This window comes from Malurus melanocephalus, unplaced genomic scaffold (genome assembly GCF_030028575.1).
Source record: "Malurus melanocephalus ecotype Western Australia unplaced genomic scaffold, MMel_1.1 scaffold_45, whole genome shotgun sequence".
Lineage (NCBI taxonomy): Eukaryota > Metazoa > Chordata > Aves > Passeriformes > Maluridae > Malurus > Malurus melanocephalus.
This window is the reverse complement of record NW_026623277.1, coordinates 654,701-678,874: the sequence shown is the minus strand read 5'-3', so window position 1 is coordinate 678,874 and position 24,174 is coordinate 654,701. Positions and strand designations below refer to the sequence as shown.

At 38.4% G+C, this 24,174-nt stretch overlaps 1 protein-coding gene across 6 annotated transcripts in view; it reads left to right on the top strand.

Annotated features, from left to right (window-relative positions):
- The window catches only part of ELAVL2 (ELAV like RNA binding protein 2), a 46,334-nt gene extending 22,760 nt beyond the window's left edge, over positions 1–23,574 (top strand). For 2 of the 6 annotated variants that reach the window (XM_057364965.1, XM_057364962.1), the window contains 5 exons: positions 982–1,085; positions 13,895–14,048; positions 16,534–16,759; positions 20,318–20,356; positions 20,832–23,574. In XM_057364965.1, coding sequence (XP_057220948.1) covers positions 982–1,085; positions 13,895–14,048; positions 16,534–16,759; positions 20,318–20,356; positions 20,832–21,162 — 854 coding nt within the window. In that variant the 3' untranslated portion in view covers positions 21,163–23,574. The remainder of the gene's footprint in view (positions 1–981; positions 1,086–13,894; positions 14,049–16,533; positions 16,760–20,317; positions 20,357–20,831) is intronic. The other 4 variants (XM_057364966.1, XM_057364963.1, XM_057364967.1 and 1 more) reach the window with 2 other exon arrangements.
- The last annotated feature ends 600 nt before the right edge of the window (positions 23,575–24,174 follow it).

Sequence of the window (24,174 nt, the reverse complement as noted above, 5' to 3'; positions counted from 1 at the left end):
TGGATACTTCCCTATGGCTCSTTGACAATTTTTTTGACCTTTGCTTTGGAAAAAAAAACAAATAGAAAAACACCAAACAAAAAACCTCAAGAGTATGGGAGCATTTCTGGAAAGATTTGTGCTAATAAAGGGTAGTGTTCTTACTAAGTGGCATCTTTTCACTGTGTTAAAATTTTCCATCTATTTGCATTCTTATGCACTAATAATACTTCTAAAGTAATATTCTAGTTAGGGTTATATAGTGTAGGTTTTGAAGTTGCTAAACAATGACTACTGCAAAATTTAAGTGTTAAATAGGTGCTTRAGCAGAATAATGTTAGAAAGGGGCTGTTGTTCAAAGATAAGAGCTAATCTAAAATGCTTTAAGTCCATCTGTCATCTGAATTTACAACACTAAAAAAATGTGAAAATTATACTGTGTCTTTGGCTTGTACCTGTTGTTTTAAATATTGGAATAAAATGGGCCCTCCTTGTTATCGAGGGGCTGTATCTACTGTGAGAGTAACATCTGTAAAATGTTTTTGCTTCCAATTTGGGTCAAATTCTGACATTGAGTGAGTTTCAAATTTACTTCATGTTCAAGCACTAGTCTAAAATTTTGCCGTTACACTTTCTATGTTCAATAAAAAAGTTTAAGAGTGAATAGTGTATTTCTGACACCACTTTAAACCTGATGCTTCTGCACATCCTCTAGTGTCTAACAAACCATAATACACTCCTGAACCTGTACTGCTTATTAGTTTTTAAGTCTTGCATAAAACTGAATGTAGCAATTTTTCTGTTGAACATAAGAAGAGAGGGAAAGCTACATGAAATCTACTAATGCTAGTGGAAAAATAAGATGTGACCCAATTTTTGTTACTTGGGGCAAGTAATGTTCTTCAGTATAAGCAATGTTTTCTCAGTGTCTCTATAGGTTTTTAACAGTTAGCTGTCCTTTGTGTGGTACTGACGATGACTTCTATTTGTCTTTTTAATCAGGACAGAGCTTGGGTTATGGTTTTGTGAACTACGTTGACCCTAAGGATGCCGAGAAAGCTATCAATACCCTGAATGGATTGAGACTTCAAACTAAGACTATAAAAGTATGTAGTGTTAAAATAATTTAAAGAAACTGTTTCCATTTCCTGATTTGTTTTGCCTTTACAAGTGTAACAAGCATTCTGCTAATGTCATTAGAATAAACAGGGTCTTAATGTAGCGAATGATTCTTTGTAGTCTGGTTTGATTAACTACAGAAAGTATAGAAAATTTCTTTTTCTTAACCCACTTAACACTTTATATRTACAGTTGAATTGTTTTAACTAAGAAATCATTCTGTATGCTTTAGTTGAAGAAATGTAGTATTGCATGTGCTTGAACACCATGTGCTTCCTCATTTTCTCAAAGAGGTATGACTTTCTTATTAATACTGAAGATTTATGTTGCTAGTTGTCTTGCTCCTCTTACAAATCCCTAAAATGAAATGCTGAAGTAATTTTTTTTTGTTTTCTATTAATTATTTTATTTTTAGGGCTCTGATCTTTTGGTTTCTAATGTTTGGTATTCCTCTCTTTTTCTGTTGTATTATAACTCCTCACACACGTTTACTAAAAACAGTTTCTTGAATTTCTAGAAACAGAAATATTGAGAGTTACTTTTTTCATCTCCTCTTTTAATCCATTAACAGAAGACTGAGGATACTCATTTGAGCAACTGCGCTCTGAAATTCTGAGAGAGASGAGATGAAATAAAGTTAACAGGGAATTCAGACTTTTGAACATGTTTCATAGGTGTTGGTGCTTCAAGGCAGTATGTTTCAACCAGCCCGTTCTTGCTCGTTAGACAGCAGGGTCTGCTGGCTGATCACTTGCATAGAGACTGCCTTCTAACTAGGAGAATGTTTGAGCCATGAAATAAATAAAGTTCACCTCTCAAAAGGTTTGTACTTAAAAAGCAATACAGAGCCACTGAAAGGCAGCGGAGACAAAAATAAGGTAGCAGTAATTTTGGCTAGAGTGCCTTACCTGTTCTGGATTCGTAAGATTTAGTGAAGTGAATTATACTACTTGAAACTTTACTACTGCTKTGTAACAAATGGTGACTCATGGCASAGAAGTACARTGCATGAAAGCCATGGACACAGATGCTTTGTGCTGAAAGCTCCCTGTGTGTTTCTGGCAAACATCTTGCCCRCATCCTCTCTTGTTTTCTGCTTTCAGGAAAAATTGAATAAATTTTGTTGCCCAGGACTTACAAGGCTGCCTTTTGGGTGGTGGTGAGAAAGGGAATGCTTGTGCTCTAGTAGTACTGTTTTGCATGGAAAGCGTGGATTGAGCAAACATGACTCTGATGTCCAGGGTGTTGAGTTGGGAGCTCTGTTGACTACAGAGGCAAAAAAGGAAGGGGTTATCAAGCCAGGTCTCCCAAGTCAAAATGTTCCCTTCAGAGAGCTTTCAGTCAGAAACAACGGACTGTCCTGACCCTGGTGCTCTGGACTGGGGCTGTGACAGATTTGTCTGATCCACAGCTTCTATACCAGCCTGCTAGTCATTGGATATGTTTTTCTGATCCCTAAGGACATAACACTTAACTGTTTCCTTGAAATAAAATACATTGAAAAATGTGGATTTGCAAAATGCAGGCTTAATGGGGTTTTTTAAATATTGATAGCAGTGTAAAATCCTATTACCTCATCCCTTTTTTAGAAGATCCTGTGGAATGCTTTATTGGATACTTTTCTGATTTTTTTTTGCAAAGTATCTTAACCAGCTTTCAGGTGTGTATCTCCAAAGCAAGTCACAGCAATCTTAGTCATGTTTAACTTGGTGCCAGTTGTGAAGTTTGGGCTTCGTTTGATTATGCAGCTTTAATATGAAAAAAAGTTACATCTTGGAAAATACTTTCTGTGGTTTTTCTTTTGGAAGATGATTCTGCCGGCAAGCTCTTTTCCTCTGTTCTATTTAAGAGTCTGTAAAAATGAGGTTTTTTGTTCTTGGATTATTCTGCTTATTTGCTTGCTTTTCCCCATGACTTTTTTTCATTTGGGTTGTCCTGGAAAGATAAGTTCTTCCTAAATGTGAAMAACTCAGGGGAACAAACAGATTATGAGAATCACTGATTTACACATAGTGATAAGAAAATTAAGTGCATGTTTTCATCTTGGCTTTTGTTTGGGAGAGGAGACATGCTCCATAGCTTTCCCCTCCCCTTTTGTAGGGTTTTTTTATGTGGAAACTCATAAAATTAAAAAAACAGGCAAGTGAATTTATTGTGAGGTTATCTGAATGGGAGTATCTTTCAATGTGGATTAAAAGAGTTCTTCATTAAAAAGAAWTTTTTTGGCTACAAGCACAAGATGTACTTTGCCATCATCGCTTAGTTGATGGCCCTGCTGTGGAAAGTGTGATGAGAAGAGCTAGTTAAGACTTAAATAGAAGAGTGATACTAAGCAGTTAGCTTCACAAATGCCAAAAAAAGTGCAGTATAGCAAGGGAAGATTTGAAGTGAGGGGTGTGCTTCAAGCTTGTTAGTGTTCTTTGAGTCATTGGCGGCCTGAATCACTATTTAGATTTACACCAAGATTAATTGCAAAGGAGTAATTTTCTAACATAACTGTTGCGTAGTTGCACCCTTAAGAAAATTTACCAATGTCAGTACTCTTTGAGAATACTTTGTCTATTTAATGGAAATAACAGAATATTAAAAAAAAAGGTACATGCTGGTTTGATTTCTGTGTTTAGTACAGCAGATAAAAAAAAGAGATTGCTGTCCTCACCACTGATAATTTTAGAGAAAAAATTGGTTAATGTCATTTTTGTAGTGATTTTCTGACTAACTAATGTCCCTGGGTAGCAATGAAGTACACATGAGTTGTGTAAAAAGTCTGTATGAAAATACCAGAGGCGAGTGAGCTGTGAAGATGAGAGAAAACCTCCTTATAATCTTGATTATTTTTTTTTAAATTATCCCCTTCTCCCCCTGCTCAGTGTTAAAGAACATTGATCTTGYATAGAGCAAAAGGGAACTCTATCTGAAAGTTTAATTAAAGCTTGTGAGGTTTACTGATGTCAATCARCAAAGGTTGAGAGAGGGGCTGTGGTGCCAGAGCATTTAGTGGTCTTGACAGAGTAATTAAATACCTCAGGACTATATTCCTAAGGTAAAATTGAACTGCTSTAGCAGATCTGAAACAGAAAAAACATTTTTTCTTGGAAGAAAGGTAAAGTATTTTTTTTTCCTTAAATATCTGCAGGAGTTAYGTAGTTTATAATTATTCAGTCTTCTAGCTATATTGATAGTTAAAGCTTTGACAGCATTTTCATGCTACACATAAACACACACACACCTTTTCACCCCCAGGTAAAATTTCTTCTCCACTGAAAATCACATCTCTTCAGACTTTGAATGTTACTTAGCCAGCTTAAGCTGGCTGCTTGTTTTTCATGGAGCTGAATAATGTGGAGAGGAGGATTCAATTCTTAATGCATGTCGCTGTCACTTCCTGTAAACCACGTTATGGCCACATGGTTGTTCGTTCACACACAGGGTCAGGCCAAACCATAAAATGTGTTGTTCTCACTTTCGGCAATCATGGTTTGTTTTGTGTTTGAGCCCCAAGTGCCATGTTGCTGCTGATTATAGTGTGTTACAGGAGCCCATCCCTTTTTCTCTGAGGGAGAGAATCCTTGGACCAGTGCAGCTCACCCCTAAGGCTGCTGAGCAGTTTTACAGCCAGAAAGCCTCAGCAGTTCAGTARGGTCCTTCCTGAGGTGGATAAGGGATTCCTGACACAGAAATGGAGTTGTTAGATGGGGCCAGCAGTTGTTAGATGGGGCCAGTGTAGAGCTGATGGAAGTTGGCAAGCATTGCTSAAAAGCTGGGTTTTATGCAAGCAGAAACAAAAAGAACTAGTTAACAAAACCAACAAAAACTACTTTTACTTCTGAGATTGATGCTGCATCTTTGTACCCTGCCCTCCCCATGCTATGCAAAGTCCTCTAAGAAGGTTGTGGTTTTCTGCAGGGATTCAAAATGCTGTAAATGCCAGGCAGAGATCTGTCCATTGTTTTTAGATGGTTTGTTTGTTTGTTTGTTTAGGGGTTTTTAAATTATTACTTTATTTTGTTTTAAATCCAGTATCCATTTCTTTGTAAAAGTGTTTTTATTGCTGTAAAATACGCTTATGCTTACTTTTGAAATTATGGCAGTGTTGAGACAAACAGACTTGTGTTAAGCTAGCAGCTTTCAAGCTTTTTCATTATAATAACTGTTGACTCTGTTGTCTTTCATCCATACAGTAAGAGTTTTTCTAGAAAGGTTGTTAGATATTCCAGTGAACTCTTTAAGTTGCAATGGATGTGTTTTGTGCATTTCTATATAGTGCCAGAGTCTCTGTCAATAGTAGCAGCTTCTTAGGTATAACCTGAGGCTTACTCATTTCTTTCAGGAGGGTAATTGAGATCTTCTGTTTCACAATTTTATTCCTGTTTGTGTTATTCATGTGGAGGACTTAATATTATATTATGTGCTCTTGTCCTCCTTGAAGAGTAACTGCTTATTTTATTCCTAGTGTGTCTKAAATTCCTGGTGCTCTCACTGTTAGGACATGAGTGGGGATCAGAATCATAAATGTAAAGTCTGAGGAGAGGTCTTTTGAGACTGTAAGAATGTGAAAAGTATAAAATGGAGAATATTTGGAGACTGGATCTCCTGTCATATTTTTTTTGTACTTAAATTCAAGTTCAGTATTTCTTATTTTTAACAAGACAGTGATAGTTCCTAACTGCAAGTGTAAAAATGTTCTTCTCCGTTTTTGTCATTGTAAAGGTAAAACAACATAATTGCTGTTCTGTGATTGTATTGCCTAATTTCTGTCTCATGTTTTATGTCAGTAAATTTAATTAATCTTGTTTTTCTTTTATCAGAWGTTTATGACCCTGATTTAATGTAGGTGAGCAGTAACAGTATCTTGAGCACTTCTGGGAAAACCTCTATTTCTGTTTTCATGGGTCGCAGGATTTCCAGCTGTTTTCTGTTTTTAGCACTCCACATCCACATGGTTCACCAAGTGTTCACTGCAGTCCCTTGTTTTGAGTGTCAGTTGTTTTAGACCAAAGCTTCTGAAAGCCTGTTTGTGGTGTTTCTCTGTGCTACATACAGCAGTTTTTCATGGAGCAGTGTGCTCTCTTTTAACTGGTTATATCCTRATGATACACAGCCTTTTGGTCCTCGTCCTCTCAGACTAAAGACTGGCCTTAAGTCTAAGTTTTTCGGGTTGGTCCACTCATGCCCTCAACTGAGTGGCAGYGGGCGTGGATCCCATGACCCACCTCTGCCATGGGTTGTAGCTGCCAGAGCTGGAACACTTTGAGATGTGGACTGAAATAGTGAAATCTCTTCTGATGATAATGCTGAAGGCTATTATTTTAGTGTCCATTTTTTCAGTGCATTCCCAATTGCACAGTAGGCTGTAAAAGCTGGGCCTTTATGGGGTTTGGTTGTATATATCACCTTAATCTAAACTTGTAAGTGAAGCTGTGTTGAGCAGTACCTTTTTGTAGTTCCACAGAGCTGGGTGTAAATTTTCTTTACAGAGGGAAATCTGGATTTCCAATCTGCTCTGTCCATAGAAATGTTCTACTGCAGGTTTTCACCATGAAGTCAGCTCAGCACGTACACGTTCAACAAGGTAGTCTTGTGTATACTGGGAAAAAGTGGCATTGAAGCTTTGTTTGAAGTGGAACAATCCTCATTTAAGGGGAGACAGGAAGTCAACTTGATGAATACACAGCAGTGTGCTCCCCTGTTTCAGGCAACAACCTGAGTCCGCATCTCTGTGGTATGCTGCAGTATCTTCTTACTAGAAATCAAATTAAGAAGAGTTCTTGAATCATGGTATCTCATACAAATTTAAGTGCAAGTAAAGAATGCTTGCCTGGCACAATGGCCTCTGAGAACATTGCTGTAAGAAAAGGCAGTATGTCCTTGTTTTAAYTGTGCTTGCCAAGGAGGCCATAGTAATGTTCCTGATGTTTTCGCTTTCTCAGTAGAAACCTGTCTGCTTTGTAGGTAGGTTTAACCTACATACTGGAGGGTAGTTTTTTGTTGGAATTTTTTTCCCTTAGAAACATGAATTTTAAAAGAACTGGATACCACTCTTAAGGGCATRTAGTGTTCTAAGGAGAAAGATTGCACTTCATGCTAATGAATGTAAATATTTACTGAAATACTGATTTTTAACACTTAAAGATTTCAGATTTAAAGACGTGGAAGGATACATTCAGTAGAGGTATTCAGGAAGAAATTACATTAAATTCTTGAGTTATTTGAGAGAGTACAAATACTCTGTCCTCTACTAATAAGATATAAGAGCRTGATAATGGGGCGTTCATTAGTAGTAGCAGACAGTAAGAAACTGAAACATCCRCTTGTAGGAACTGTGCCTGTACTCTTTTTGGTAACTTATCTGTTTAACCTGCTGTCTTTCACAGTTTTCACATGAAAGTTGTAAATCAGTTCATGGTGATGTTAGGAAATGAAATATTAAAGCATTGAAAATACTTGGATTTGACAGTATAATGTTTGCAAGTCTAGAAACAAGTGTYTTTCCTACTAACTGCAGTGGAAAATTTCAGTAAAACTGTTTTTAAGATTGGTATCCCCAGAATAGTGYTGTTCAGTGTTGTACTGTGTGTGTCATCATTCAATATTTAAAACTGCAGGCTTTCAGGCTGATTCTTGACTTGCCTTATGTTCAGTGGTTTTGACATTGCATAACTGTAATATGCACCTGTTGAATTAGCTGTGGAATTAAAATCTTGGCACAGCTGTTAATGCAGTCCATATAAAAATCATTTAAAGAGCATAAATCTAGAAGTGTCAGCAATTACTGAATGAGCAAATTGACAGGATATAGGTAGGTAGATGAGTCTGAAAAATCTGCGCTTTCAATGTGTATCACAAGTGAAATAGCTGGACTTTGACATCAAAAATGAAGAGGGGTATGTCCCATGTAAATCACGTACCCTAGGCAAGGCTCTTTTGCGTAGAGATCAGTTATACCAGCAATACTTTGTGGTGTGCTTGTTTTCCTGTAGTAAAAATTGCAGTAATCACAGATGACTAGTAATACTAACTAGTAGTTTTTCCAAAGAAAGTCAAACTTAAATTATGCGGATTTCTGAAGTTACTTCCTTCTTTCYGATTTCTTGCCTAGCCAGAAGTTCTAGTGCTTAGCAAGATAGTTAAATATGGTGTTCAGATATTGATGATGAGGCACTGATTTTGGTTTAATATGTTTTATTCCTGTGACTAGTRTGCCCAAATTCAGTGTGTTAGGAGTAGTCAGTTGCATACTTTCCATGTCGGGTAATCTGTGATCTGCATTATGTTCTTAGATGTGAACAATACCTTGTAAACACACTTCAAGAATTTGAAGTTAGCAATTATTTTTTGCAGGTTTTTTCTCTTCTGATGGATTCTGTGTGAGTTTATATTCTTAAAATGTGGCAGCATGTGTGCAGTAGTGTGAATTCCCCTTTGAGAGACAGTGTCTCTAATTTGAATTCCTCTTGGGGATGAGAAGGGAGAAGATTACTGTGTTGCTGGTTTCATAYAAAAATCTGACTGGAAATCCTCTGTCCTGTCCACTCTTGTATCCCCTCTCTGTGATGCCCAATTCTGAAAATTTCCTGAAGATTGGTTCTGTGTTACTGTAGAATTACAGATTGTYTGAGGTTGAAGGTACCACTGGGAGCATGTACACCACGAGCTTAGGCCTGTGTCCACTTGGATTTTGAAAGCCTTCAGAGTTAGACTCCACAATCTGAGTTACTTCTTCCAGTGCTTGACCACTCTTTACTATTAAATGTTTCTTGYGGAATGAAATCTGCTTGGAATTTCCAAATGAGATTTTTTTGTGTTTCAGTTTGTGTGCATTGACTCTTGTCTTGCGACTTGATATTGCAAAGAGCAATGTGGTGCCATTTTCTTGGCTCCTTTCCTCAGATTCTTACGACTAAGACCTTTTCTCCAGTCTGAGTAGTGCCAGCTCTCTCAGCCTTTCTTCTGGAGATGCTCCAGTCCCTTTAATCACTTCTGCTGGATTCCAGCTGGAAATACCTTGCTGCAGTAGGGATCCCACAGCTGGAGATGGTCCCCTGCAAGTCTCTCAACAGTGCTGAGTAGACAGGAAGAATCCCCTCCTCCCTTCACCTGCTGGTAAAGCTTCTAATTCAGCCTAGGTGGCTGTTGGTCATTTGTGTCACAAGGGCACATTCTCCTTTCRTTCAGCTTTGTGTCTGTCAGGACTCAAAAGTTCTCTGAGAAGCTGTTTCCCAGCCCAGAATGTTCTGATACATGGGATTTTTTTCTCTTCAATGGGAGGAGTCRCATTTTCTTGTTGAATGTCTTTTGAGTTTCATGCTTGCCCAATTCCCCAATCYGCTGAAGCTCCTCAGGGTGGCAGCACAGTCCTCTGGTCTGTCATCAGCTGCTCCTCAAARCTTTGCATCATCGCTTGAGCAGGTGTGCTGTCCCATCATCTGGGGCAGGGGTTGGATYCAGTGTCAGTGCAGGGCATGGACTAGCTCCCAGCTGAGCACCATGCCACTGACTGTGACCTGTTGAGCCTGGAACTTGAGCCAGTTTTCACCCTTACCACTGTCCCACTTAGCTAGTGTGTGTTTGGGCACACATAGGTGTGCCTTGGTGTGCACCAGTGAGGACAGTACAGGAGAGTATCAGGTCCCTGATCACAAGCAGGTGATACAAACATCCACTGTTCTTCCTTTGCTCACCAGTGCAATCACATCATTCTGGAGCACTGTTAGGTTGGTCTGACATGGTTTTACCTTTATAAATCCACCTCTCTGTCATTCATGTGTTTGAAGGAGACTTCCATGATTAGTTCCTCGATCACCCTTCCAGGGTCTGAGTTTTCAGACTCACCTGTAGCTATCCAGAGGGCAAGAGAGTTTCCTGCCACTCGTTAAGGTGGGTGATACTTTCTTCTTTCCACTACTCAGAAGCAACCAGTGTTCCCTGTGACCTTTCAAAGTGTGTTGGTTCTTGGCTGAGCTGAGTTCATTTCCCATAACAGCCCCCAGAGCTGCTGTGCTGCCAGGCCAGCTGACCCTCACTGACCAAAGTGATGTTCCATGGCTTGTGATGTCAGCTCAGGTAGAAAAGCTGAGGCAGGGAAGGAGGAGGAGCAGGGGGCATTTGTTATTTTACAGTGTTGGCCTTCCAGAGCAGATGTTTCATATGCTGAAGATCTGCTTCCTGGAAAGTGGCCAAGCATTGATAATCAGTGGGAAGTAGGGATTAATTTTTTCCATCTTGCTTTATTAACCTGTCTTATCTAAACCCAGACATTGTTTTCCATCTTTATTTTCCCTGTCCTGCCTGGGAAAGGGAATGATCAAGCAGCTTGATGGGTACCTGGTGCCCAGCTGAGGTCAACCCACTGCAGAAAGACAACCAAGTGTTGCCTATCAGCAACATCTGTCATCTTCCTCAGCACTTGTAACCACAGCCTTTCAGGCCCCATGGATTTCTCTGGGCAGCTTAAGTATTCCTCATTGTGATCATCCACCACTGAGGTCAGGTTTCTTGTTTTAAGTTTCTTTTCTTTCTTTCTTTTCTACTGCTCTTGGGCCTGGGATCCCTGAAGGTCAGTTCTTACCTCTCCTGAGGCAAGGAGAGTACTAAGTGTCTTCCTTTTTTTATGTCCCTCGTCAACAGTTTTCCTGTTGTGTTCAGCAGTGGATTTGTTTTTCATCAGTCTTCTTTTGCTGACAGATAAATTTTGTTGCCTTTCAGGTCTCTCACCAGTTTCAAATCCAGCTGGATTTTGGTTTCTCTGGATTCAACTGTGCATGATTGGAAACTATTTCTATTACTTTTTCACATCCTTTACATCTTTCATATCCTTTGGGTTTATGATGGAGTTTAATTCCTTATTCATCCAAGTAGGTCCCCAGACACCTTTGCTTGATTTCCAGCTTGCTAGATTTGGGTTGGAGGTGATTCTTCAGTCACTGGAGGTGGCAAGCAGGGACATTAGCCTGGTTTCCAGACCTAAAAGCAGCTTGATTGTAGGACTTATGATCCATGCCTGTGCTGCCAGGCTGCTGTAGTCACCAGGGAGGTCAGGGTGATGTATGCATAAGAAGGGAGAATTTTTATTTTATTCTTGTCACAGCTGAACTTGAACCACAGATCAGCAGACCTGGGAGTTACTTATGTTCTTCTAGTCTACGTTCGCATCACTTACTAGCGGGAGGTGGGGTCAAAATCTTTGGATATTAAGCATTACCTCACAGGTCACTTCTTTACTTTAAAAAGCCTTTTTTTTTGCATTTTATGTGACTTAATCTTTTCATACAGCTCACAGCCCTGTTGTGTCTGATTATGTTGTATGTCCCCTATTTTATTCTGTCGGATGTGTTGAATTAGAATGATTTTGGCAGAAGTGGGCTACTCATTGGAAGGTCCAATTACTGCACTGGATTGCCTAGACAGTGGAGCTATTTGATCTATCACTATCTATAGAACTACTTATAGAGCAAAGCCAACATAGTTTGGAGACTGGGAAAACAAATGCAACAAGGTACAGCTTAAGGGTCTTCGCAGACCTTTGGTGTCTTCTATTTGGGCAGATTTTTTTGGTCTTGCTTGAAAAGAGCTTGCGAGGGTTAACTCTGCAGCCTCCATTCTGAGCACCTGCCAGTGATCGTGCTTGGAAAGCAGCTTCATAACAGATATTTGTGTTCAAAGCTAATGCAAAATCTAGAATACCTCCCTAATATTCAGTTAATCATAGAGGTTTTACTTTTTCAGTAGTGAAATGTTGTTTGACTAGCAGTGGTATAGCTTTCTTGTTAAGTTTAAAGATAAGTCACTGGTTTTCGTTCTTTCTCTGCTGGTGATCACTCCCAGGAATTGGACGCTTTCTCCAGGGGACCAGACCAAATGCATATGGGAAAAGAAACCTTGTGTTTGACAGCTGAAAAAGGATTGGATAGGACACTATTCAGTGTATCTCAATTTCACATGCAGTTAAAAACTATGAAACAGTTAATTGTGCTCAGTTATAAATGGACTTTATTGCTGTGACCATCTACTGTGTAGAGGTAAATTCTTACGGGGAGGCAGAGGAGTGTGGAAAAGTTTCTTTTGAAAACAAGCATTAAATTAGCTRGAACTGCTTGGTTTTGATAGTTCATGATTTTACTAGGACTAGTCCTCTTCTCCATGCAGTCTGTTGCCATTCCTTGGCCTTGGGTCTCCTTAATGCCATCCTGCCAAGTGAGGGATGGAAGTTTATTCCTTAGAGAAGCTCAGGGCCAAATAGGCAAGTTGAGCAAGTTGGGTCATTCCTCAGCTGTTGTTTTTTTCTGCCTGGCAGAAGAGGGTGGCTGTCACTGTCCTTGTTGCTTCTTCGGCTGAATGCAGGCAAACACTGCTCTCTGTAAAGTTTTCCTGTAACTTTGCACATGGGTCCTTTGCTCTTGTGTGGCTCTCACATGGAAAGAGGAAGGCAGTGTGCCTTACAAGGCTCCGTGTTGGATGGCTGCGAGTCTGAGAGGTCAGTCCTGTTCAGGCAAAGGTATCTCACAGAAAGCCTCTGGGTGGAACTTGAAACATCACACCCCTGTTTGGGTTACTGCTTGTTTAGTCTCCAGTGTGCCCTCTTCTGTTTTGCTTCCACAGCAGTCTTAAGAGTCTGCTGATGTGCATGAGAAATGAGTCAGGAAGGATTTGAAACAAAATACCAAACAATTAGGCAAATGACAGTGTGACAGAATCAAGTCTCAGCTGCCTAGTATTGGCTATGAGTGCGCTGAAGGGGAAGGAAGGAAAGGAGATAAATTTGACTACTTCTTGAGAATCCTTTTTACATTTGCATAGGTGAAAAGCCTGGTAAGGTATTTTGTTCTGCTAGAGAAGCACAGATATTCTGTCCTAATCATTCTTGAAGTAAGGGTAAAGTCAGTTGTAAGACTTCAGTATGAAGTCGTGAACATGCTGTTTAGTAGCATGTGTCTAAAGATTTAAGAATCTGCTTAATGGTCTTAAATATTTCTGTCTGACACTTTGAAGGAGCAGGTAAAAAGCTTCCATCCAAAAGGATCCGAGAGGCTCATTGTTAAATGGCACTTGATTTTAGGCCTCTGTTGCAGCAGTTGACCACCTGCTGAACAGGCAAAATACAGGTTGGATTCCTGCTTCTGCCATTCATTCTTAGGCCTGTGAAAGTGATGTAGCAGAGTTTATCTTGACCTCATGAATGACTGTGGTTGTGTCCTTTGGTGGCAAACTCAACACATACAAAACACACAGCACTTCAAAAACACTTGCAAACCTCTGAGTGCTTCAGATTGTCTTTCTGTTCCTTCGGCTGACATATCACAATGAAATCTTAATTCCTTGTATGTTTTAGTGCCTTTTAAGGAGAATTCATGGAACATGGGATATTCATGGAAATTCCTAAATTTGTCTGTTTAAGCTTACAGTGAGGAAACTGAGAACACTTTCTCCACCAGGGCTTGCTGGAATGTGCTAGCTTTTTCTCAATATTTGGAAGGACTTTTTATATATGAGTTCATGTAGTCAGCTTCTCCTATGTGGTCTATGTTGCATTATTTCTGAGTTTTCAGAAGGCAGCTCAAAAAAAAAACCCCACCCCAAAACAAAAACAAAAACAAAAAAACCAACAACAACAAAGAACCAAAACAAATCCACCAAATAACAGACCCTAAAAAACCCACTGAACTGGCTTTGCAGTATAACTTTTCTGTATGCTCTTGGAGATATTTTAATGTCTCAGAACAAATAAAGTTAGCCAATTTCAGCTGATGTTAAAGATTTTTTTCTCTAGGATTTGTAATTTTTTTTGGTATTTTCTAAGGTTTCTTATGCACGACCAAGTTCAGCTTCTATCAGAGACGCGAATTTGTATGTTAGCGGACTTCCCAAAACAATGACCCAGAAAGAATTGGAACAGCTCTTTTCCCAATATGGACGCATTATTACTTCTCGTATTCTGGTTGACCAAGTCACAGGTAAGTAGGCAGTTTTGCTTGCCCTCTCATTTTTGGATTCATAGTTTAAGAAATATTTCATCTTTTAGTACAGTTATAGTCTCTGTAATATATAAAAAGTGTATGTAGGCCAGAAAATGTATTTTTCCTCCTGGAATTGTTCATAAATATTCATGGATAAAAATAGACTCTGTAGTGTACTGAGCCAGCTTGAGTCATTTCCACCCTGAAGGTGCAGGTTTGAAGCTAGTTTGATGACTTGTAATAAATTTACAGCTGCCATAATCTTCCTTTCCAAGCTGCTGCATGAAAATAGTCTCCCAGTGCCTTACAAAATGCTATTAATTTTTTTTTTTTTTTTTGTAAAAGGAAGATTTTATGCAGAAGTGCACAGCTGGTTCTCTGAGGCTAGAATTACAGAAGCTCCAGACTGGCAATTGCTGTTAAGACTGTTTTCAAGGCTAAGTCATTAACTTTGGTCACACACATGAACTTCAAGTTCCTCAGAAGCAGATAATTTCTGTGATTACTCAGTGCCTTGAAATACTAAGATATGGCAGGTTATTTGCATTGTTATAGTACGTGTCTYAATCAGGGAATGGTTGTCAGTGACACTTCGTGGTTACTCTTCAGACTCGGACAGTAATGCCTGTATTTTTTTTCTGTCTCAAATGGCTGGTCTTGAGAAGCTTTATAATTTTCTGCGTCATCTGCCATGAGGTCTCTGCCAGAAATAAGCAGTGGAAGGAAAAGCCAAGTACATGACAGGAGTATTGAGTGCACAAAGCAGCATACAAAGAAGCAGGGCTCTCCAATTCTGGAGCACTAAGGGGTGGGATGGAGGAAGTCATTTACTCACGTAATTATTCCCTGAACAAGCTAGGTTTGATTTATTCTTTTTTTTTTATAGTTGTACCTTTTCAAAGCTGCATATCCTCTTGGGTGACAAAACAGCTTTCAACTGTAGAAGGTCATAAAGTTTTTAAATTGTCCTACTTTGAAAAGTTTGTACATGCTAGTGTTTGAATCTGGGCTGACCTTTAGAGGAATTTGTATGTACTCCTTTGAGTTCCACCAGGTGAAAAGAGATCTCAATGCTGACAGCTAATATGTAGAGTGTTTTAATACTGTGAATTRTTGAAAGTGTAGAAAGGCATGGAAAGGAAAGCCAAAGGGCAAATACTGGCTTGTAGATGTAGCAGATGTGTGGGACAGATTCCTGGTCTTTGTGCAATAAATAGCTGGTCGCAGAAGGCTCCTGTATATTCATACATAGAAATAGATGGAATTTAACAAATGGGCCTGTARGTAAAAATAATTGAACTTCCAATATGCCTGGTAATTCTATTCATATTCATAAATTCTGCTATTGGCCGCATATTTTTCTGGCATATAGACTGTTGTTAAGGTTTAAGCTTTCTCCACTCCTTCTTAGTAATTTGGAAGAAGTAGGCTTGAAGTGGTATGAATAATAATGGTTGTGACACAAACTGACAGATAAAAAATGCAAAGTTGAAGCTGTGACATTTGCCTCTTCAAAGCTTTCTTACGCCTGTTCATTGTCACTTTGATGGTTTAAATCATCATTGTTTATGAACAGAATAAGTTTTTTGTTGCTAATGTCTTTCTCTATTGAGGACAAATGTCTAACTCTTCTGGTTATTCATGAACCAAAATGTAAAGGGCTTTTAAATGGCGCTAGGAATATTACAACAAAACGTTGTAATGGTGGCTGTGTTAGTAGCTTTGATGTTAATTGGTTCAAGTATACACAGTTTAATGTGTTTATATCTAAGACACTGTGAATTTTTCATGCGTGATGTTCCTAAAACTTTCCATAGACACTTTCAGATTCCCTTGCTTGTTGTCTTTGACTTTTCCATATCAAGAAAAGTTTCCTTCAAAAGTAGCAGTAGTGGTGAATGGTGATTTACTGAAACCAAATCTTTTACTTCAGGGTTACCACTGTGAAAACATGGCCATAATTCCTATTATTGCAATCTAGTGCATGCACATCATTGTCCTCACAGCATATTTGCTCTACAGAGARCTTCAGGAGCTACCGCAGGACTACAAAAGCCATTTCTTTTGTTGCTRGAGAGCAGAGAACTAAGTTTGTACAGGATTTTCATGAATTTAGGTACTGCCTAAATTCAGTAGCATGAGCTGACCACAGGTTACAGTGCAGCTCATTTGGGTTCATCTCCATCCTCACCAAAATTGCTTTGTTTCTAGTTTCGCTTTGGCTTACTATATTTAAGTTTTTGCCACCGTTTTCCCTCAACCTTACAAGCTTTTTACACGAATGTGTCTTACATCAGTTAATTTAAAAGTTAAAATCAAACCTACAGTAAAAAATTTTTACTATAAGCAAAAGCTCAGTTCTGTTAAGCTTAAAATTGTCATGTACAATTGACCATTAACATAGCAATTGGCCACGCAAATAAAATGTTAACATGTACTATACTGTGAATTCATTACTATGTGCTTTTTTCACCTTGTGCAGGGGTATCAAGGGGCGTGGGGTTTATACGGTTTGACAAGCGAATTGAAGCAGAAGAAGCTATCAAGGGCTTGAATGGCCAGAAACCTCCAGGTGCCACAGAGCCCATCACTGTAAAGTTTGCTAACAATCCAAGCCAAAAAACCAATCAGGCCATTCTTTCCCAGCTGTACCATTCTCCAAACAGAAGGTATCCCGCACCTCTAGCTCAGCAGGCTCAACGTTTTAGGTAAGTCAGATAATGTTCACAACTGTGCTGGAACTTGCACGTTCCCGTAGTTCTGTTTGTTTGCCACCACTCCTGTGCTTTCCTGCTTGTCTGACTCCTGTATGGGCAGGAAGCACATGAATGTTGAACTTCAGTTATGCTCCCACAGTACAGCTAAAACCAAAAATGCATGCCATCCTACTGGATAGCATTTCAGTGCCTAATAAGTATTTTTATTTAAACGAAGGTGGCATCTTTCTTCTACTCAATCACTGATTTTTTTTTTTTCCAAAGCTTACTGTTAATTTCCTCAGTTGTTCTTGATTAATGTGCAAGTTGATTCAGCTGACWTTGACCTAGGATGTTTAGTGTTTTTTCTTAGCCATATGATATGCCACGGCTTCCTCTTACCTACCTCTACATTTTCTCTCCCCATTCTGGCCGTCAGTTTTTTCCTAGTTAGTTGTCTATGTTCTCCATGTCACATTTCATCTTTACTTATTATAACCTTTCATAATGAACATTGTTCACATATTTTCCGCATGGGTTTTTTTGGGATTTATGTTCCCATCATGTTGAAGCTACAGCCATACAGTTCCCTGTGCTGTTTAATATATTGRAAAGAACAGATGGTGAGAGAGATGTTTTGGAGAACAAAGTGAAACAAATACTGTATTATCTACATCCATGAGTACCTCGGATTTTTTTCAGTGATTCTGATCATTTCTTCCCTCCCTCTGCCCCTGAAAAATGTGCCTGGAATGTGTTAAATAATGATACACTCAAAGAGTTTTTCTRGTTTAATTTTCAAGAAACAAAACCAGTTGACAGCTTGCTTCAAAGAGAATATACCAAATTTCAAAAGCTCTGCATTGGTTTGGCTTGCTTATAGGCCAAATATTCAAGTATTCATGGTCTGCACTTCTGTCAGAATTCTTGAATTTTTCTTTTCTTCAGCCTTTCGGCCTTACATGCTGCAAGTGTCTCACAGGTTGTGAGGAGCAGATGATCTGCTATAAGAAAGGGGATAACAAATTTTGTCTACTTTCTCGTGGATCTTACTGCTTCTTAGGTCATAAAAGGGTTACCTTACAACAGTATTCTGAATATTGCATAAAATTAGGCTTGCCATTATTCCATAGACAGAGCACAGCGGTAGAAATGGGAGGATGAGCTCAAGTGCATTGTATGAAATAAGAGTATGGGTGAGCTGTTGAGCAGCCTGTGTCTTACAACAGTCAGCATATTCTGGCAAGTCTCGCCCTGCAGGCTCCTTGAGTTCTTCTGATTGCACATGTTCCAGGGTACTCCTCTGTGTTTGGTTTCACTCACATGCTGGCTGAGATGCTGGCTTAGTGATTGATACTCTGAGTAGATCTATCAAGATTTGCAAAATCTTTTGCAAGATTTCCGCCTTTCAGAGGAGTGGGATTTTTTTTTTTTTTGGATAAGACTTATTTCTTTGCACTTAGGTAATTTCAATAGACTACCCCTGTCCTGCAGCTTTCGGCATTGTACCTTAAATTTTGACTCGTAGAAATTTATTTTTCTTTAAAATGAAGTGTATTTTTGTGAATGTCCRTTTACTTTTCACTGGGCATTGTTTTATTCTGAGATACTAAGTGTAAAGTAATGCTTGAAAGCACCTTTAGAGATACTGTAATTGGCCCCACAAAGAGCTATAATGGGAACAAAAAGCATTGAGTAAAACCAAGTCTATAGTAAATAGGAGAGAAAAACATCTCTCACTTCTATTGCTGTGGRAGGAAGGAAAGGTTTAACTGACTGGTCAAAAGGTAAGCTGAGATTGCAGTGATTTTTTTTTTTTTTTTGTTTTGTCAAGGCTTTCAGGCTAATGGCTCTTCATGAAAAGATAGTCTTGCCCAATTATAAATCTATTGTATAAATCTGTATATCTTCCTGTAAAGGGAAATAATCTTTTCATGTCTTTTACATTTTTGCTTTGCATTGTTTTGCCATTCCCGGCCTGGTGCTGACTACATAGTTGAGATGGCACCAATCCTTCAGTCTTTCATGTGTTACACATGCAAGAAATCTCAGCTGTTGACATTGCAGACAGGATTACCTGATGCAATTGCCCCAGGCCTGAAAACAGTATAAACTTYTAGTAAAAACAACAGGATCAATACAATGCTTCCTTTTTTTCTTACTAAGAGAAAACTTGAGCTGGACTTTCAAAAGTAGCTYTATATAAATGTCAGTTTCCATAAGATGTTTAACTTAAAGCATCTTTTCCTGTGAAGCCCCTGAGAATTTTTCCAKAATATTTTCAAGTCTTCAGGGTAACTGATAAATAAATCATACCGGTCATAGATACCATTACTGTATTAAGTCCTCATCTGACTCCTCTCTAACAAGGACCTGTCTTCCCTTGATCAGTTGGGTGGGTTATCCTGTCATAAAAGGAAATTAGGTTTAAGAAGCAGGACTTTTCCCCTCATGGAGCCATGCTGAATGATTTGTTTTTCAATACTTGCCAGAATAATCTCCAYAATTTTACCAGGCACTGAAGTGAGACTGACAGGCCGGTAGTTTCCAGGGTCGTCCTTCTTGCCCTGCTTGAAAATTGGGATAGTCTTAGCCAGCTTTCAGTCAACTACATATTCCCAAGACTATTAAAAAAATCATTGAGAGAGTCCTCACAAAAGATACCAGCCAGTTTTTTGAATGTTCTTGGATGAATCCCATCAGAACCCATAGATTTGTAGGGATCCATTTGGAGCAGGAGATCTCACATGAATTCTGGGTTGTTCACCATTCTCACAGCCGTGGTTCTCYAGCTCAGGGCACTGGGACCCTCTTAGCCCATCCTCAGTATTAAAGATGGAGGCAAAGAAAGCATTAACATCTGTCTTGTTTGTGTCCCTGTTTGTGGGGTTGAACATCTTTAATCTATAACAGGCCGATATTATTTTTRGACTGCTCTTCAAGACTGACATATTTAAAAACCTCTTTTTGTTGCCTCCACKTTTTTGGCAAGCAACTCATGTTGAGCTTTGGGCACACAAATTTTCTCCCTGCAGTGGCAAGCAATGTCTCTGTATTTTCTCCATGTCCCTGACTTAGCTTCTGCTGTCCTTACGCTTACTTTTTTTGCCTTAGCTTCAAAAGTCCTGGTCAGCCAAACCATCCTTCTGCCTCCCAACATTTTGGAAGTGCCAAAAGAAATAGGAATATGAAAAATGTTTTTTTGGACTTCATGGTACAGCAGTTGCTACTCATGTCTGAAGCGTCAATAAAAGCCTTCATGCCAACCCAGTCAGTAACGTGGAAAATTTCACTGTGGTCACTGACAGTAACTTTATGCTAACAGTGTGTGATGTAGGCTAAACTTGTGGCACTGGTGTACTTTCTGAAATGAACTTCATTTGGTTGTGGTTACTACACAAGAATATCTATTCTGTATTCACTAACTCTCAGGTGTAACAAGGTGTCGGGGCTCTTTCGGTGGTGATACTCTAACATTGCATGAGGTTCTGTATAGTGTTATGGATGTGACAGTAATATGCTAAGGGTGGAAAAGTCTGAAGACTGAACATGTTGCTAAATATTTTGCAGGTTGGACAATCTGCTCAACATAGCTTATGGAGTAAAGAGGTAATAAAGGATTAGTTGGTTCATAACAGCCAAATTATTTTGAAGTATTTTGCAAACTCTTACTTTTCAGTAAGACTTATGTTGGATTTTTGCATGTTGAGACTTCAGCTGAAATTGTTCATTTTGATGCATTTTGCATGAAATAGACAAACCTTTTGTAGCAGTTCCATGGAATACCTGTTTCAAATGACTTGCTAATCCTCACTGGTTTTATAGCATGCTTTCCTTTTGATTTCCTGTTACGTCATTTCAGACATGCCTAGCACTGTTCTCCCTACTCATGTATAAGTTTTTACATAMTATTTGCACAGTTAGGGGGCAAAAATATTTTTGATCTTACCTTCCTAGTCTGAGCAACATGTTCATTCTGTGAAAAGCTCTGTATCATTTTCTTTTTTTCTTTAGATATTTTTTCTCTGGGATTTTGTGTGAACAGTTATATTATGATTCTCTTTTGCTTTCCCTCATTCTTTAGTAGGTTTCCTCCAATGACCATTGATGGAATGACCAGTTTGGCCGGCATTAATATCCCTGGACATGCAGGAACTGGGTGGTGCATTTTTGTGTACAACTTGGCCCCTGATGCTGATGAGAGTATCCTCTGGCAAATGTTTGGACCCTTCGGAGCAGTAACCAATGTGAAGGTCATCCGTGACTTCAACACCAACAAGTGCAAAGGTTTTGGWTTTGTGACTATGACAAACTACGATGAGGCAGCTATGGCAATAGCCAGCCTGAACGGATACCGCCTTGGTGACAGAGTATTGCAGGTCTCCTTCAAAACAAACAAAACGCACAAAGCCTAACAAGTTATTCTCAGTGCATTAATACATGAAAATTATACAACAAAGGCAATTTACAACAAGCTTTATGCATCAGTAAATGCCTTTGTTGTATGTCAGTGTGGAAATGGGGATAAAATGACTACTTAGCATCCTAAGAATATGTGAGATTTTTTTATTGCTAATATTTGAATTAGAACTTCTTAACTATCTTTTGTGTTCGAGTATTGACAAGAGGTACAGGGTTTTTACCTGTCACAATGCGTATTCTATTGCCTTCTTTGAAGAAGGTGGACCTTTTAAAATGTTTCAGCTAAGGGAAGAAGTTTTTTTTCTTTATACGTGACTGCCTTTAACCTATGAGTAAATATCGAGGCTTTGTGTAATACTATAATTTTTTTTTTTTTTGTTATTTCTTGATTTGCTTTGTGTTTAATTTACATTGTAATGCAATATTGTTTTGTTTTGTTGTTCAAGAAAAGTATCTGAAGTTTACATTTTATTTATAAATTTATAAAACAGTATTTATTTCATCATCYTCATTTGGGTTGGGGAATGGGAACACATTATAAAAGCTTATTGTAAGAATACTGGAGAACTTTTCGTAAAGCAGTACCTTGCCAAAGAGATAAGAGCCTCTTTGATGTGGGTTTAAAAAAAGCATCTATTTTTATAAAAAAATAAAAAATTTGGAGAAACTTTTTACTGGTCCTGGAACAAATATTTTGACTTGAATACTTTGAGAAATCTCTTCATATGACACCTAGTGAGCTTTTAAAATTTACCAGGAAACTTGCAGTTGTTGGGAAAAAATTTAGGAAGATTTATGATGTAGAACTACTTTTGAGACCTTTGTACTAAGAAGTAAAGTCAATGGGATGCACTGTTGGTTTCATTTTTTGTAATCATCAGTGGAGTCATTGATCATCCTGGTTAAGTGATAGGTGGCTCACTTTAATTTGTGATTTTGAAACAAATGGAAATTAAAAAAAACACTATAAGAGCAAGCAGAAAACTTAAAATACTGAGAAATGGGGGAAAAAAAATCTGTTCTTCCTAAAGAATTCCCTTCAGATAGAGCTCACGGTGTTTAGTGATGTACTTGCTATTGTTTGAAGAATTGTTTTGTCTTACAAAAGACATTGAGCATGGTTTGCGCCATGGCAAATCAGCAGAAGTGGCCTGAGTTGGATATGTTAGGAGGTATTTTGAAAGTTATGTTCAAGGCTAACACCTGAGCTTTGTGTAATGTAAATAAGACTTAAGTTATGAACCTTTCAGCTAATTTCTATTATAGTTTGTTTTTTAAGTTACATGCCAAGTGATGTTCAATTTTGAATGTTTTTGTATAAGTTTTTCTTTGTAAATGGCATTAACATTGTTACTTGAGGTCTGCTTTTTCTCTTCTTTTGTTTTTTAATTTTTTTTTTCCTGAGGACTTGAATTTACAGTGCATCAGATCTGTTGCTATTTTTGTCTGTAGATAGTCTAGCTTCAGCTGTTTATGCTGGTGATGCAACATTTTTGTTTATAAATATGTTTGTGGTAACAAAAACAGTATAAACATACGTTTTGAGCAAATTTCCTTACATTTTTCATATGAAAACCATAAATACCTGTATGCTATTGAAGTTTAACTTTGTATGATGCTTAAATCACTATTTGGGGAAATAGAAAAAGTCTTTACCATGTATTGAAGAAATTTAAGGAAAACAAATACAGAATATTTTCTGATTAGCATCTAGCTTATAATTAAATTTTTAAAAAAGAAGCTGAGGGTTTGATGCCTTCACCAGGATGCACTGACAACTATGTAGTTACGTCCTGCTTTTTGTATAAACTGAGATGCTCATACGCTTCCCCTTAGAAACAGCAATGTTCTATGCATAACATAGTTGTACACTATCTTTGCAGTTGTTTTTGATTCTTATTCTTTTGAATTGTAGTTATAAAATTTTCAGTATAGTACAGTACATTTACTGTGAAGCGCGTGCTAAAGTGAATAAGCAAGTTTTCATGCTGACCCACTCAATGCTATTCAAAAATCAATTGGCTTCCTGAGTACTTCCTCATTCTTAGATGCATTTAGATTGTAAAAGCTAATCCTCTGCATTAAAAGTTGTGTATATAGTATAGAAATGACAAACTTTCCAATGTGGGAGAAATAGTAGCTACATGCTTCTTTCCTATACTACTGTAGCAACTAAAGGCATTGATGAGAAGGCATGTAAATTGGGCTTCACTTTACAGTGTTTWTCAGAGCACTTAGTAAAATATAAGGCTGGTATTTATTTCAAGTTGTATAGTATGACTTAATTCACATTTGTTGGAATAGAGAATATATTCTGTTGGGTATTTAAGAGGTTGTACATGTTTTCTTTTGTGTTTGGATTCTTTGTACTTTTTCATGTTCAGTACATCAATAAACAAAGTTGAAGGGAGAAAAGTGTCATGAATTGGTCTTTTACCATGTTTTCCACTGCTTTAGTGAGTAAGCAGTTGTAGTGAAAGATTTCTGCAAAGCTCTTGAGCTATTAGCRATTTAGGTTAGGATCCTAGTTACCAACAAGGAGGTAAGACAGTAGATCTGTGTACCAGTTCTGTTGTCTTAGAATTAGCAAAGAATCTTTTCACTCTAGTTTTACATTAACCACTCAGTGCTTATGCTGATCAAATAAATGAGTCATTCAATACATCCAGGAAAAATTAATTTTCTTTCTGTCTAGCAGACTGCTACTGAATGTAACTAAGTGATGCTGTGTCCTAGTGTGTTTTCCAAGAGATGAGATAGAAAGATTAAGAAGTATCAGGGACTCCCAAGGGGGATATACATCAGTAGAACTGTGCTCTTGCCTTCCTGAGACAGCAGCAGAGACCAGAAAGAAGCCAAGATCAAGAGCACTGTGTAACCTCCCCCTGCCAGGCTGAAAGCAGTAGATCAGCAGGAAGGGGTGAATGGAGGAAAGTTCTTGCTCAGTGCAGCAGGCAGAAGCCCTCGTTGCCCACTTCACCCTCCCAAATGTGTCTGTACAGCAG